Raw genomic sequence first — 14,663 nt, forward strand, 5'->3', positions numbered from 1 at the left:
AAACGAGCAGCAAGCAGAATAAATAAACTATAATTTTAAAGAGTAACACTCCTTAGTGCCAAAGGCAGAGACTGACAAAATCATCTTTACTCAGATGGAGTTAGAAAACTCCCATCAGCTTGTAAAGCCCTTGAGATGTGGTTGAAAGCTCTGGAAAAGGCCAGAAAGCACACTTGGAGTTTATGTAAAATCGTTATTTATGTAAAACGAACATTTCCAAGGTCAAGAGTGAATTATGATGCTCATGGGACTTGGACTTCAAAGTTGAAATCTTTGAAGGTGCACCATTAGTTTACTCTTCCACCTGGCTTTAACCCAAGTGTGACCGATATAAATTTACATTTCAACCAATATTTGGAATAGTATACATCACAAGTTAAAGGCCTAATCTGCAACCAGGGCACCATTAGTTCACTGCACACAGTACATGTACAGTGCACTCTGAAGTGAAGCCTACATGCTCTGCAGTCGATGTGAAACCTGTCCTGTTTCTCAAGAACAGAATCGCTTATGATTGTTGATTTTATTGTTAATGTATTTGGGAATCTTGGCAGCTGCTTTACAAAACGTTACTGAAGAGTGACTGAAAAAGTCCCAGCCGACAGCCCCCTCCTTTGCCTCGTGCTGCACAATAGTCGCTCAGCTTCAGCTACAACATTAAGAAACACATTTTAGAGTTGTGAAATTTGTCAATGTGCTCTGGCTAAGCTTTTCCCCCATAATCCACACTCGGACTTGGCTCCCTCTCATTTCTTGCTGTCCAGTACGATGCGTCTGAAGGTGAGGTTGATGCGAGGCAGAAGCACCTTCTTGCGAACAGGAAGGCCGTGGTACCAAAGAGTGTTGGTTGGTGGGTTCATAAGGAGCAGGCTTCCGTGAGCGAGCTCGAGCTTCACGGGTTCAATCTGCCGGAGGCTCTGTTTTCCCCGAGTGTCTCTGTGCCTGAAGACAAAGTCTCGTGCTGCTCCCAGAGAGACGGAGGCAATGGGACATAGGGGGTCCAGCTCCTTCTCGTCATCCCGATGCTCACCCATGTGATCCTGGCCGTCTTTGTACCTGGAGGAGCGAAGGACACTTTCAGCGGGGCCACACATCAAGCGGTGACCTTCACAACTTGTGTTGAGTCAGTTCTCACCTGTTGACCAAGACAAAGTTGAATGTCTGTCCTGTTGTTTCTGTGACAGCATCCCGAATGAAGTTCAAGGTGGGAGTCCAGGGGCAGGCTGAACGTTTCACCCCGGAATAAGTGTAGGTTACACCTGCGTCTCCGTATGTCGCCTGCTTTCTTGGTATATTGTACAGCTTTCCAAACAGCTGGACCGTTGCTTCTTCCCCTGGAAAAACAAAGAGCGACAACTGCTCAACAGAACTGCACCTTCTGGTCATGAATCTACCCAAAAAAGGTGGTTGATGTTGTACCTGTGGAGTACACTATCTCCTCCTCCAACTGTTTGAGCAGTTGGTCTGCTTCCTGTTTGGGGAAGAGTAAAGCATAATCGCAGTCTAGTCCCTCTGCCTCGATTTTGTGCCAGGGAACAGGATGAGAGAACTCTGCTGAAGCTGCATCTTCTTCATCCTCCTCTTCCATCATCCTCCCGTCCTCCAGCAGTTTTATCCTCTTCCTCGGACTTCTTCTCAGGGCGTCACCGGTGCACGAGTGTTTATTCTGTCTCTGAATCACAAACATATCCATCGCAGTAACCTGTTCTCTGTGGCTTTTCAGACCCGGATGCTGCGGAGAAGAATCAAACATGGATACATATTTTTTTAGATTAAATGTGAATAAAGCATCTTCGGTGTGGACAAATAGAGTTATTCTTGCGGAATTTACATTTTTTTGAGTTGCATTGTTACATTTTGTGATTCAGGGCCTTTTTTAATAAAAAAAAAAATCTGCTGACGAACAATAATTTTCCTTATCAATCAACCTTTCTCGATAAATCAGATGATTATTTCGTTGATAAAATGTTGGTGAAAATACCAGTAAGAGTTGCATAGCCCTGAGCTCAAGGTTATGGAACTGTTCATATTTATTATGATATGGGACAAAGAATAGCATCACATTCTCTCAGATAAGAACCTGGAACTTAAGCCTTTTTTTGCTTGATTATCATAATAATATCTGATGAGTGACTCAACAAATAATCACCCATCTTCTACAAAACGGTGACAACTACAACAAAGACTTTAAAACTATGACAATAGCACGTTTGTGTGAGTGTGAACAATCTCTCAGGACGGATGCCGGGTGCTGTACTTGCCACAAACGAAGGCGAACAGCAGTTTGTCTTGAACGGAGCCCTGCCGCTCGTCAACGTGACTCTGTTGTCGTCACTCTGTGTTGGCGCCAACTTCCTCAACACGCTCTCAAACAACTTTGGCTGTTTTCCGAGGAGCCCGGCGCTGTTTTGCTTCACCACCAACTGCTGAGCACTCAACTACATCCTCGCGCCAACGTGTCTCTCAACAAAATGATCGGACAGAAAACCATTCAGTCATTTTTCTCGCCCGTCTCGAAAAAGAGGGTTTCCAAGGAGTTGAATGAAACCGAGGAGGATGCTACAGACACGGTGAGAGTCGCTTCTGCTTCTGACACTTAGGTTAACAACACGACTCGTGTACGATGCTTAAAAAAACCCAACTGCATTTGTATTTAAACGTGCTCTGCAGCTGCAGCGCAGCCGGATGTATCGTCTCCCGCGCCACGTTCGGCGTTATCCAAGCTGCGTTCACAACCACCGCCGTGTTCTTGTTTGTCGCTAAAAGAGAAACTACTTCCGCACGAGCATGTTTTCGCTCCGCAGTGGACGGGTTGTGAAGAGAGTCCCGCCTCGGGCTGCTCGCCTCTCACCTGCTCTGTGCTTTGCTCAAAACACTAAAATTGTGCAGAAGAAGCTGAAAGCCGCGGACCCGTCCAGTCCTCCTCCTCCCGGGCCCTGCACCGCGGCCCTGTCGCCCGAGCAGCTGGACAGGATCTCCCGCAACAAGAGAGCCGCGCTGGAGCGACTCGCCGCGGCGCAGCCACTTCCGGGTTTCGGGGAGAGCTGGAGGAAGGAGCTGTCCGCAGAGTTTGGGAAGCCCTACTTCAAACGAGTGAGACGACAAGTCACGAGCCCACCTCACTGCACACGCGCTCCCTCGGTGCGGTTGAACAGCTCTCTGACAGCTTCCCATCTCTTCTGTCACAGTTGACGGAGTTCGTGTCCGAGGAGAGGCAGCGCCACACCGTGTTCCCACCTGCGGAGCAAGTCTTCACCTGGACACAGATGTGTGACGTCCGAGACGTGAGTGACGCAGCACTGACCCGGTGAAGTGTGCAGCATGTGATGATGATCGGCTGCATGAATGGCCTGCAGCTGCACACTGAGCCCTGCAAAAGCAAATGATCTCCTAAAAAAAAAAAAAAGGCAGTGACAACAACAAAAGCAAGTACACAGCAGAGCATCCAGGAGACCAATCAGATCATAACACCCAAAGCATCCAAAGACATTAATATATGGAAGACTTGTTAAATAATAATAATAATTATAAGCTTAATTTATTTTGCACCTTTTTAAAACAGGGCTTACAAAGTGCATTGACAGACTCAGGATGCTCTGGGTGAGTCTAAAAAAACCCAGAAAAGAAATGAAAACAATAAGAGGACAACATCAGGTTAAAAACGGTGAATGAAATTAATTGAAAAATGAGAACACCAAAAAGGAAAGGACGGCATTGCTTAAAAGCAGATGAATACGAGTAAAAGCAATTGAGCATAAGAGATAAAAGATGATTAAAAAAAAAAAGATCTACTTCGTCTTATGTTGTCTGCATTTGATTGGTTTAAATTTACATTGTAGCAGTGCAGCTCTTTCAAATAAGTTAGTTCTGCACTTAAAACCTGAATTGAGACAAATGAAGGCGGCCTTCATGTTCTCTGTGGTGGATTACACAACAAAAGCAGGTTTTAAAATGTGTGCTTATTTTCATATTGTACAGAAATGAATAGAAACCAGTGGCCTCTTGGGACAGTAGGAAAATGCATCAAAATGGTAAAAACTTTGCAGACTTCCTCAGAAAACTGTCAGTGAAAATCCAATTTATACCAAAATTGGGCCTTTTTGAGTAATATTGACATGCTGATTTACTTCAAGAAAAGTACTTGGAGTAAGAATTTCATAATAAACAGTTTCAAACTTCGTCGTTTACAATGAGCCCTGAACATATTTGTTACCTTTCCCTAAAACCTTTTTGACTTTTTCATTAGAGTGGCATTAACTGTCACAGTTGCCTCACTTACCAAACTGTCTCTACTCATTTTTCTTGCTAATTTTTTTGCTGCCATTACTCTTTTCACTGTTTGTTTTTTGTTTCTTTATACATTTTTACACTTTCATACATTTCTCTTTGACGGGAGAGAGAAGCCTCTTACAATTTCATTGTGCCCGACTATTATGACATTAAAGATCTTTCTGATTGTGATTCTAACTCCAGGTCAAAGTGGTGATCCTTGGTCAGGATCCGTATCATGGTCCGAACCAGGCCCACGGATTGTGCTTCAGTGTCAAAAGACCAGTGCCTCCTCCACCCAGGTGTGAAGTCTCTCTCAGTACTAAAAAAACATCTCATTTGTGACCTAGGCTACATTTATATTGCTACGCTTTAGACATAAAAAAACAAGATTGACGTCCAGATGAGCACTTCAGCTCTGAATCAGTTTTCATCCCCGTCTATACTAGCACACTCAAAACTGTATATCACGTGACCATTCAAGTGCATTGGGCTACTTAGTTACAGAAAACACTATGAACGAGAAACAACGATGGTGAAAAGTAAGAGCAGGGATTTATTTTCTCGGAGTGACGACGAATTGGAACGAGTACATACAGTGAGCATATACAACGTTTTGCCTTCACCCCTGGTCGTTGAGTCGTGATAAGATCCAATCAGGAAGCAGGTGACTACGCCATCATTTCCAAATGTTTTTCAAAAGTAAGACGGGGGCAGCAGGGGGCAGCGGCATTGCTATACTTCTCAGTTTTAGCCGCTCGAAAACTCTGCAGCAGTGTGGCCAGCAGGCGTAAAACGTAGCAGCAGTGATGCGCTTTTTTAAATGAAAATGTAGTAATCTGGATGTAGCCCTGGACAGTTTTGTTTAAAACTAAAAATGGAATAATAGTGCTAATTAGTCAGTTCTTGCTCTTTTCCAGTTTAGGGAACATGTATAAAGAACTGGTTTCAGACATCGAAGGCTTCCAGCACCCTGGGCATGGAGATCTGACTGGATGGGCCCAACAAGGTACTTTTTAAGAAGCAGCCTGGATGTTTAAACACAGTTACACAACAAGAGGAGCTGTCAGAAATTAACAGAGCCGCCATCTTCTCCGTCTGTGACCTCGCTCGTCAGGTGTTCTGTTGCTCAACGCTGTGTTGACCGTCCGAGAGCACCAGGCCAACTCCCACAAAGACCGAGGTTGGGAGACCTTCACTGACGCCGTAGTGCAGTGGCTCAGCGACAACCTGGAGGGCGTCGTCTTCATGCTTTGGGGGTCATATGCCCACAAGAAGGGGGCTGCTATCAACAGGGTGGGTCGACTCCTCTGCGTTACTACAAATAGTGAAAACAGAAACCTTTTTATCATGTTTACGTGTCTTAAGTTTTCACACTCTGGTTATAGAAACGCCACCACGTGCTGCAGACTGTTCATCCCTCTCCCTTGTCTGCTCATCGAGGATTCTTCGGGTGCAGGCATTTCTCAAAGGCCAACGAGCTGCTGAAGGAATCTGGAAAGTCGCCCATAGACTGGAAGACACTTTAAGTTCTTATACATGTCAGCTTTCTATTTGTGTGACAATTAACTACAGACCAGAACCCACCCATAAGCTTTCACAGTTTTCTGTTCCTACAAAAGAATGTGCATTTTCCTTTCCTCAATGAAAGTTTGTTGTACCCCGAATTTTTTTGGGGGAAAAGCTTGAATTCATTGTTCCAGTGTATATTTGTTTCATCAGCACTTGTCAGTTTCAACGTTGTTAATATGTTTGTGTACACTATTGGCCTTTTAGTTCACTCATTAAAGTTGGCTTTTTGGTTTTAACTGAAAACGTTTTATTACAGTTCCATTAAAATGGTTCTTAAAGGTGGATGTTGTGTTGTAGTGTCTCTAAATTAGCTCAGTGTGAATTTCCTCAGACATCAGCAGGTGTTGTCCACACCTTTGGTGAATTTGAGTGACCAAGCAGCCTTGGTAAATATATATACATATATATGTTTTAATGTGTTTGTATAATAGTCAGGTTGTTTGTTATGTGTCTTCCCATATCCACCATGCGACATATTATATGTCAGCCATACTACTGTTATTATCGTAGGTGTAAGCGTGTTAAACTCGTCATGTTTTTTTTTGCAGATGATAAACAGTAAATCTTAAACGTTTCTCTGTCGCTAACGTCTCGGTCGTCGACGTGGAGGCGTGGCTCCGCCGGGGACGCGATGACGTCACCCGGAAGACTCGGGCGGAGTTCCATGTCAACTTCGGCCCCGGGACTCTTGTTTGCGGTGGCGATGTTCGGGCGGTCGAAGAAGTGACAACATGCCTGTGGAGAGTCGGCCGCTCCGGGACGCGTCCTTACATTTCCGTGTGCTGCAGCAGTATCTGTTTCTCCTGAAGAAATACCCCGTCCTCACCAAGTCGGTGACGAGGTGAGTGGTTGACAGCTTGACTCTGCAGCCTCCTGCTGCTGCTGCTGCTGCTTCTGGGTGTCTGCCTCTTCTTCAGTTTGACGGTCAGAAAATGAGAAGGTGTCATTTTGTTAAGGCCTGATGAAGGCAAACCACTGCTGCCAAGTTCACATAGTCCGTGTTAAACTCCTATTCAGTTGCCTTTGGCCACTTTGTTTGCACTGATCGTGTCTCAACACTCTGGCTTTAGCCAATCAGCGTCTGCCTGGAGAACCTCCCCTTAACAATGCACCATGACACATTGTGAACTTTACTTTTTAATTTACTAAATCAGAGTGACTTGTTTTGTTGAATTCACCTGTTACACACTGTGTGTGTGTGTGTGTGTGTGTGTGTGTGTGTGTGTGTGTGTGTGTGTGTGTGTGTGTGTCTCCTTGGTATTTTCAGTGGCATCCTCTCAGCCTTAGGAAATCTTCTGTCTCAGATTTTGGAGGCGAGAAAAAAGGCCAAAACCGGAGCCCCGGTCAGTGAGCTGGAGACGGCCGGAGCTGCACGCTACGCCATTTATGGGTGAGACTCTTCGCAGACACACAAAACTGAGCATGATACAAGTGAGTTAATGTTCCAGTCAGACTGCAGAGAATATGTCAGCCCTGGTGCAACATAACCAGTTTGGTGTTAAAACAGTTTCAAAACTATTCACAAACAAATGTCAAGTTACATCACCTGTCAAACATAAAACTCAAAAATATTTTTCTACTAAAAAAGTCTATGTTGACGTTCAATTGATGATTTAGGAGTTGTAGGTTAGCGACACAGGTACGAATACTTAGTTACACATACAAATCACTCTTTTATCGTTTTTCTGTAACTCAGTATGTGTACCTGTGTCACAAACCTACAACTCCTCAATCATCAATTGTACGTATTTTTGAGTCTCAACCTTTTTGTATAGAAATAAAATAACCCATAAATACAGTCATCATACTTTACGAGTCCACTATTTAAAACTCTTTTGTTCCAATGCTTTCAAAAACAAGAGGAGAACCTCTCAGTTAATGGTAACTTTTTATTGGTTCAGTTGATCGACACATACATGAAATCCTCAACCCAGCATGAAAGATGGGAAACTTATTAGTCACAAACATTTGGCTTCCACTTGGAGCTCGAGTTTTATTCTGAATGCTTCGTTATCTGCGACCTGAAGCTTTTTCATTTTGTGCTTCACGATAGCTGCATCACAAGTGGGCTGTGTACGGTGGAATACTGTAGGGCTGTTAACTTTTAACATCATCTGTACACGAGTGAAATTTGAATGTTGGCTTGTGCATATAGCTTACAGCACTGACGCTGCACATGATCATCATCACCAGCAGGTGTATCAAGGAAAGAAAGACACTCAGCATGTGAAAAATACAATACACAAATTATTTATTATATATTATATTATTATTATATATCATTAAAATACAGTATATATATATTGTATATTTTTCAGTTGCTGTAAACCAGACAACTTGACTAAATCCTCAGTGTACATGTGATCTTAATAATAATTATATATATGTTTTCTACCAGTTATGTAAAATGACATTTGTTTATGAAATTTTTTTGAGACAGGTTTAACACTAGAGATTAATTGATATCAGACAGAATAACTGTTCCCAGTTAAGATGTATATATATTTATAGTATGCCTTGTTGCCTGTTGCAGATTGTTTATTACAGGACCGGTGAGCCACTTCTTCTACCAGCTGATGGAGACGTGGCTGCCCGCCACCGACCCATACTGTATAGTCAAACGGCTGCTACTGGATCGGCTCTTTTTTGCCCCCGGCTTCCTGCTCATTTTCTACTTCGTTATGAACATCCTGGAGGTGGGTCATCTCAAAAACTGTCCCTTGTAATCATCTCATTAAATGCTCACTCAAGCTCTTTGATAGTACACTTCCACAAAGTTGAAGGTTCTGCAAGAGGCAGATGAAAAAAAAAGAGTGGCCAAATGTGCCACAGCAGAGGCTGAGATATCCTGACTTTTCCGCTCTCTCTAGGTCAGACTCTGGCTCCATCTCGGAAGCCACACTTGTAGTATTTGCGAAGAGTCAAGTGTCTACTGTATGATATATTTCCAGTTATTGGCACGAGTCTTTATTGACCATAAGTCATCCTATCACTCACCCAAGCTGCTAAAATTTACTGAAGTACCAGACATTTGCCTGGAGGCTGTAAAAAAATCTGCTGAATTGAAGGTTCCCAAGACTTCAGAGGTCTCATAATTCCTAAATGAAAATGAAAACAACCAGGATTCTCCCAAGAGCATACCAGAGTGAGAGGAGACCAAGAACCACATGGTCACTCTGGCTGGAGATGAGAGAAACTTCTAGAACTTCACCATGTTTCCAAGTTGCAAATCAGACAAAAATACATGGTCTTCCTATCGTCTTCCAATCTGTTTTCAGGCGAAAGGGCGGGAAGACTTTGAGAAGAAGATGAGGGGAAGTTATTGGACTGCTCTGAAGATGAATTGGAAAGTTTGGACTCCCTTTCAGTTCATCAATATCAACTTTGTGCCTGTTCAGGTATGTATTTCACCAGCGACCTGTTGTTGAAGAAATGAGTCACACTGACATCACTGTTGTTGTTTTTCTCTCCTGTTACTGTTTGTGCTCCTGCAACTCAGTTCAGAGTGCTGTTCGCCAACATGATCGCCTTATTTTGGTATGCCTACCTTGCATCAGTGAGGAAATGAGGCTTCCGAAGAAAACCAATCTGGAGGAATCTGTCTTCACAGTGGCTTTGTGGCATACAAAGCAGGCTGCTTAATGTACGACGCTAAACCTGTTCCTAATCTGGTCTATAATTTTCAATTTAATCCACTATAACAGTTTCCTGTCTTGTTTTGGAAACATGACTGTGTTTGTGATAATAGAACATATTAAATGTAACAATGGCAATAATGAATTTCTCTTTTTACAGTAACCAGTTAACAAAGTTTTACTATGTTGTATTTGTCAGTTTAAAATTCTAACAATTGATCCTTGTATTGCCAGAACATAAAATCACTGTAAACAAAAACAAAACATGATATTTGTCGCTTAAATAAAGCACCAGGTTTTCAGAATAACAATAAAAACAGCTTAACAAGCAGGTTGTGTTTTGAATGAAAGAATGTATAATATCCTCATGATATGAACAGAGACAAGCAGTGGATGCTCAGCGCTCTGATGATGACTAAACAGCTTTCTATTCTCCCAACATTGCATCATTGAAAACTGATTTCAACTTTGTTTGGAAACAAAACCAGGAGAGAGAGAATACAGTGTGTGGTGGAAATCACAGTGGAAAGGTGACATACGAAATGAATGACGTGAATCACAACACTAATCTTAATTTTGTTTATATAACACCTTTAGAAACAGGGTTTATAAAGTGATTTAACAATCTACTTCCATTGCACTGAATATAATCATCGCAGCCTCTGCCCCAGCACACAGCTCACTCCCTGTTTTTATAAACTGATACTGAAACTAAAAAATCAATGAAGAGGGTTGAAGTACAAGTCTGGGATGTAACACATCAAACAGCTCAGAAGACACAGCCAGTCTCTAAATGATGTCATTTTTTGACAAGAGGCTACAACTTGGTGGTCTTAGGCTACAATCTCGACCGGACAGACTTTCACAGAGAGTACGCTGCTCCAGATCAACTAACAAACTTTTTTGTAGTCCATTATAACATGCTGCTGTAATGTGTTTGGAAGCATCCTTTAAAAAAGTCAGCACCTAATGTGATGTAATAGTAAACCTTGACTTGTATTCATGTCAGTTTTAAATATGCAGTGCTTAAGTATTATATGATCTCCGCCTCTGAGGAAATGTAAAGGAAGTATGAAGAAACATCTGTGTTCACATTTGTGACTTTATTCGTTAAATTATAACAAAACGTAATACTTTAAATAGAAAATAAACTTATAGAACAATACAATTTAAGCGTGTCGTGTTGTAAGGGTATTGCCAAGACAAAATATTGAAAGCAATTAAGACAACATTTCTGTCACACAGAGGAATGTTTTTGCTCGGGAACAGTAAAAGTGTTTAAGGCTATTTAATCGTCATTTTATATTTATAAAGGGGCCGTGGTGTGTTCACGGTGCGTCCGTCTCCTCAGCCTCCTCTCAGGCGCATCAACAGGTCGATGGTGCTCAACGCAACGACGTGGTAGTCCGACAGTTTACCGGCGGTCATCTCGCGGCCCTGGTACACCAGCCTCTGCTGGCTCTCCGGCACCGACTCCCTGGACTGCACCCGGCGCTTGAAGTCGCTGACGGTCTCTTCTGGTGTGATGTCATAGGTGCTCACCTTCCCCTTCTCGTTCCGCAGGAACACCTGGATGCAGGCCGGCCGGATCGGCTCGGTCACCAGCAGCGACACGGTGGAGCCGGAGTGCAGGCCGTAGTGGCCGAGGGTCTGGGAGTCGTTGTTCAGGTCGGTCCTGTGGCCGTTGTCCACCACCAGCCGCTGCCTCTCAGTCGGAACCCCCAGTTTGTCCTGGATGACCTGCTTCAGGTAGCCCACCGTGTCCTGGGGCTGCACGCTCAGCGTGTGCCTCGTCCCGTTCAGCATGATGATGATGATGTCCATGATGAAAATGATCTGAAGGAAAGTTCAACAAACATTGTTACAGATACGTCCGCTCGGGAAAAACTCTTGGTAATAAGTTTTTACAGTGGTTTTTTTTACCTCTTTTTTTTCCAAACAGCAAACTCTTCAGTCGTCAGTCAACAGCAGTTCGAAGACGATGCTCAGCACAGCAGCAGCATCAGTTTATATGCAGGCTGCCCCAGCTGATCGACACCCGCCCCCTTCACCTAAGATTCGTTTTCCTGCGCCGTCTCGATGAGTTTCGGTTTCCATTCTCCCAACGTGACTTCGCGTCAGCTGTGTTGCTGTAATGTTTTGATCGACACAACGATCCCCATGGCAGGTTTATGACTTTACTACCCAACGGAACAGGTGGGGTTCAAAGTTTCTTATGAGAGACTGTAAAGGTGCTGATGTAGCAACGCAGCCTGGGAGGTGACATGGACGTTTTCTCTGGTTTTGTTTCCTAAATAACGGCGCACGTGAGCTTTGGTTAAAGTTGCGCGCGCAGGTCCATCCACCTTCCCGTCGTCACTTCTGTGACGTCATTTCAGAGATGACCTGAGCACTTTGAGCAAGTGAAGGGCTTAAACACTGATGTGCTCTATTCATAACCTTGTACAAATAAACTGTGTCTGCATGACAAGATAATTCAGCAAATTGAAGACCATGCTAAGACTCGTAGCAGCAAATTGAAGACCATGCTAAGACTCGATTTCAAGAAAATCGCTCAAGCGATTTTCTTGAAATCGAGTTATATAGTCGTATGCTGTCAGTTAATAAATAATAAAGTTTGATGCCCCAATTTCTTCAGCTTGGTTTATGATGGGTCAACCATAACACTTGAATGTGATTTTATGTCCTTGTTTCTTTACTTAAATCTTGGTTTTTTAATTTAATTTTCTTTGAGGTGGTTAGATCAAATGGATAAGGAAATAGGATAGGCATATATAAGCTTTTGCTTCAGACTAAGCCTTTTCAGTCACTATTTAATGTTTGAGCTCACATTGTGATATGTTTGTAATTACTGTTTTTATGATAATGACTGAATACACAATAAAAAAACAAAAACATTACTGCTGGGCTTCCATAGGAATGCTCATTCAACTTTGCACATTTGTCTGTGCAATGACAACAATTTCATCGCATTAAGTAAACATACTTACTTAAAGATGTTTGCTATGGAGACAGAGAGAAAGGGTCGAGGTTTTTCTTTTTTTAATTAAAGTTACACAACAGTACAATGAAAACAGGTCACACGGAAATCATATAAATCATTCAGGACAAATAAATACCATCAAATGGATCGTTGTCATCACCCTCTGGCCCAAGACACTGATCACTCACCATGTTTGGAAACTGAAACTGAAACCCCAATCCAGAGCACGTTGAACCTACTGCATACCTGACAAATCCTGTTGAGAGCTGTTATTGGCTGCAGGTAAGCAGGGAAGTGACCAAATATTTGCCTGAGTCAGCTGATCTGACAAACTCTGTAATTCCCGAGAGACACACCCGATTTCCAAATCAAAAATGAGTCATGAATATCAAGGACACATTCATATATATCAGAACTCTGAGTGTTTCAGTATGGCTGCCCTCTCTTCCCTCTTTGGTAGAGGAATATTTCCTGAGGGGAAAAAAATAAATTAATTAATATGTATATAAACATTTACAAATATGAGTCAAGAATCCTCACAATTACAAGCAAAACAGGATGAAAATACATCTTTGTGAACTGAATTATCATCTCAACAATGTAGGAGCAATCATTGAGTCGAGGTTCATGTTGTTTTCAGGGTCTATTCTCACCTGGTGGTGCCACAAAATATTCCTCAACTGTGTTTTTCGAGAGCTGAAGCAGTTCCTCTGCACAGTCCCCTTCTGTCACCGCGTCGCTCCTCAGGTATAAAGCCCTGAAGTAACACAGATGAAACGTTCATTCAATCATACACTGAGCTTCACAGTAGCTTAAAATTGAGCTGTGGTTTTTGCTCATTTCTTATGCCATTTGGTTATACTGAAATGATGAAAAGGCCCACATGAAAGTTAGATTTGTTTTTACATGTCGGCCTTTTCTTAACTGTACCATACCTGTCCTCCAGAACTGAATCCATTGGCTCGATCCCCGACGTGTCAACAACATGAAGCTGATCCGCAAATCGTATGGCTTTCTCCAAACAGCCCAGTCCCTGTTTAGTCCGGAAGTCAACCAGCGCCAGGCGCTCCAGTTTGTCCACCAGGTCTGCAGGGATTTGCGCAGGCTATAAAAAAATCAGAGTGGTATTGGTCACACAGCGTTTCCCCTACCATTGAATCCCCCTAACGGGAGCCCCCACCCCCTCCCCTGAGATGTCCAATTGATTGTTTTGTATTTTACATATAATGTCAAGCAGAAGTCATTTCAGGTCACTTTCCTTTTACACCTTATTCCTCGTTCCTCTATGAAAGATTGTGGCTGAACTTATCGTGATTTGTGAACCCTAACCCAGCCCCCAAAACAGTAAACCTAGGGGACAAATGTATACGATACAGAAACACCACTGACTACAAACGGAGGACTCAGACTTGTCCCCCATCACTTGAACTCATATTAGGAAGGAGTCTTTTAATGTCCAGTGAGAAGAGGAGGGCTGAACCCAGCAGGCGAAACCTGTTCAAATGTACACACGGGCACCTACTGCATTCAAAACAGATCCGGCATCTCCCAGGACAAACACCTCGAGTGCTTTATGCATTTCAAGGACAAGCATCATATCACAGTAACCCTAGAAATGAGCTTATTACCGGGGGGAGTTGGTCTTCCGGTACTGGTTCCCATGTTGCAGCCTGTGGCACCTGTCGCAGAGACAACCATGTGAGGAGACGCACACAGACTGCATACTAGCACACAACACTCGATAACCTCGAATGCACCTTTGGGTTGTGTGGTTCGGAGCTGAACCGACACGCTGCACGAGTGGTGTGGTCCTCCCGGTATCCGTCGTTCGTCAACAGGCTCAACGAAGGCCGGATGCTTTTCAGTGACAAGCCACGGCATGTGCGCGTAGCACTGAGACAAAACACCGACATTCTCAGCACAATCACCTACACGGCCACGTTCGACACGTCGAAAAACGGATGTCACATGTTCCCAGTCTTTACTGACCCACAAGAATCGACAGCGCCGGTGGCCTGAGCTAGCTACACCCGGATGTAGCTAACGGCTAACGACCTGTGGTAGCTAACAGCTAACGACCTGTGGTAGCTAGCCCGGGGACGCGGGATGTATATCATCCACGTACTTCCTTCTTCGTTTCAGCGTCAACAACGACAACAAACTGATTTAGTCTTTCTGTTGAAATACAGCGGGGTCGATGACTG

General features: G+C 43.4%; 5 protein-coding genes across 6 annotated transcripts; 2 read left to right on the forward strand and 3 right to left on the reverse strand.

Moving 5' to 3' along the window:
- Window positions 1–173: 173 nt before the first annotated feature.
- On the reverse strand, window positions 174–2,990 carry alkbh2 (alkB homolog 2, alpha-ketoglutarate dependent dioxygenase). The gene is given in 4 exon segments (XM_035639076.2): window positions 174–1,056; window positions 1,136–1,334; window positions 1,420–1,732; window positions 2,852–2,990. Coding segments are annotated over 3 exon segments (840 nt in total). The 5' UTR covers window positions 1,694–1,732; window positions 2,852–2,990; the 3' UTR covers window positions 174–689.
- Window positions 2,325–6,123, forward strand: unga (uracil DNA glycosylase a). Of its 2 annotated transcripts, XM_035639074.2 has the most exons (7): window positions 2,325–2,570; window positions 2,890–3,093; window positions 3,189–3,284; window positions 4,474–4,571; window positions 5,190–5,278; window positions 5,387–5,565; window positions 5,658–6,123. In XM_035639074.2, exons 1-7 carry the CDS (start codon window positions 2,472–2,474, stop codon window positions 5,796–5,798), a joined length of 906 nt encoding a protein of 301 aa, XP_035494967.1. In that variant the 5' UTR covers window positions 2,325–2,471; the 3' UTR covers window positions 5,799–6,123. The 2 variants fall into 2 exon arrangements, with proteins under 2 accessions (XP_035494967.1, XP_035494966.1); XM_035639073.2 differs by lacking the exon at window positions 2,325–2,570 and having other exon boundaries at window positions 2,584–3,093.
- A 345-nt stretch (window positions 6,124–6,468) lies between these two features.
- pxmp2 (peroxisomal membrane protein 2) lies at window positions 6,469–9,807 on the forward strand. The gene is made up of 5 exons (XM_035639078.2): window positions 6,469–6,682; window positions 7,109–7,231; window positions 8,375–8,537; window positions 9,120–9,239; window positions 9,341–9,807. The coding sequence occupies exons 1-5, from the start codon at window positions 6,573–6,575 to the stop codon at window positions 9,407–9,409; spliced, it is 585 nt and encodes a 194-aa protein (XP_035494971.1). The 5' UTR covers window positions 6,469–6,572; the 3' UTR covers window positions 9,410–9,807.
- Window positions 9,808–10,560: 753 nt separating this feature from the next.
- On the reverse strand, window positions 10,561–11,561 carry isg15 (ISG15 ubiquitin like modifier). Its single transcript, XM_035639081.2, has 2 exons — window positions 11,400–11,561; window positions 10,561–11,312 (listed from the first exon to the last, which is right to left on the reverse strand). Exon 2 carries the CDS (start codon window positions 11,298–11,300, stop codon window positions 10,824–10,826), a length of 477 nt encoding a protein of 158 aa, XP_035494974.1. The 5' UTR covers window positions 11,301–11,312; window positions 11,400–11,561; the 3' UTR covers window positions 10,561–10,823.
- A 940-nt stretch (window positions 11,562–12,501) lies between these two features.
- On the reverse strand, window positions 12,502–14,567 carry gatc (glutamyl-tRNA amidotransferase subunit C). Its single transcript, XM_035639079.2, has 5 exons — window positions 14,217–14,567; window positions 14,088–14,138; window positions 13,395–13,564; window positions 13,113–13,216; window positions 12,502–12,930 (listed from the first exon to the last, which is right to left on the reverse strand). The coding sequence occupies exons 1-5, from the start codon at window positions 14,370–14,372 to the stop codon at window positions 12,869–12,871; spliced, it is 543 nt and encodes a 180-aa protein (XP_035494972.1). The 5' UTR covers window positions 14,373–14,567; the 3' UTR covers window positions 12,502–12,868.
- Between the last annotated feature and the right edge of the window lie 96 nt (window positions 14,568–14,663).

Source organism: Scophthalmus maximus, chromosome 19, assembly GCF_022379125.1.
Source record: "Scophthalmus maximus strain ysfricsl-2021 chromosome 19, ASM2237912v1, whole genome shotgun sequence".
Classification (NCBI taxonomy): domain Eukaryota; kingdom Metazoa; phylum Chordata; class Actinopteri; order Pleuronectiformes; family Scophthalmidae; genus Scophthalmus; species Scophthalmus maximus.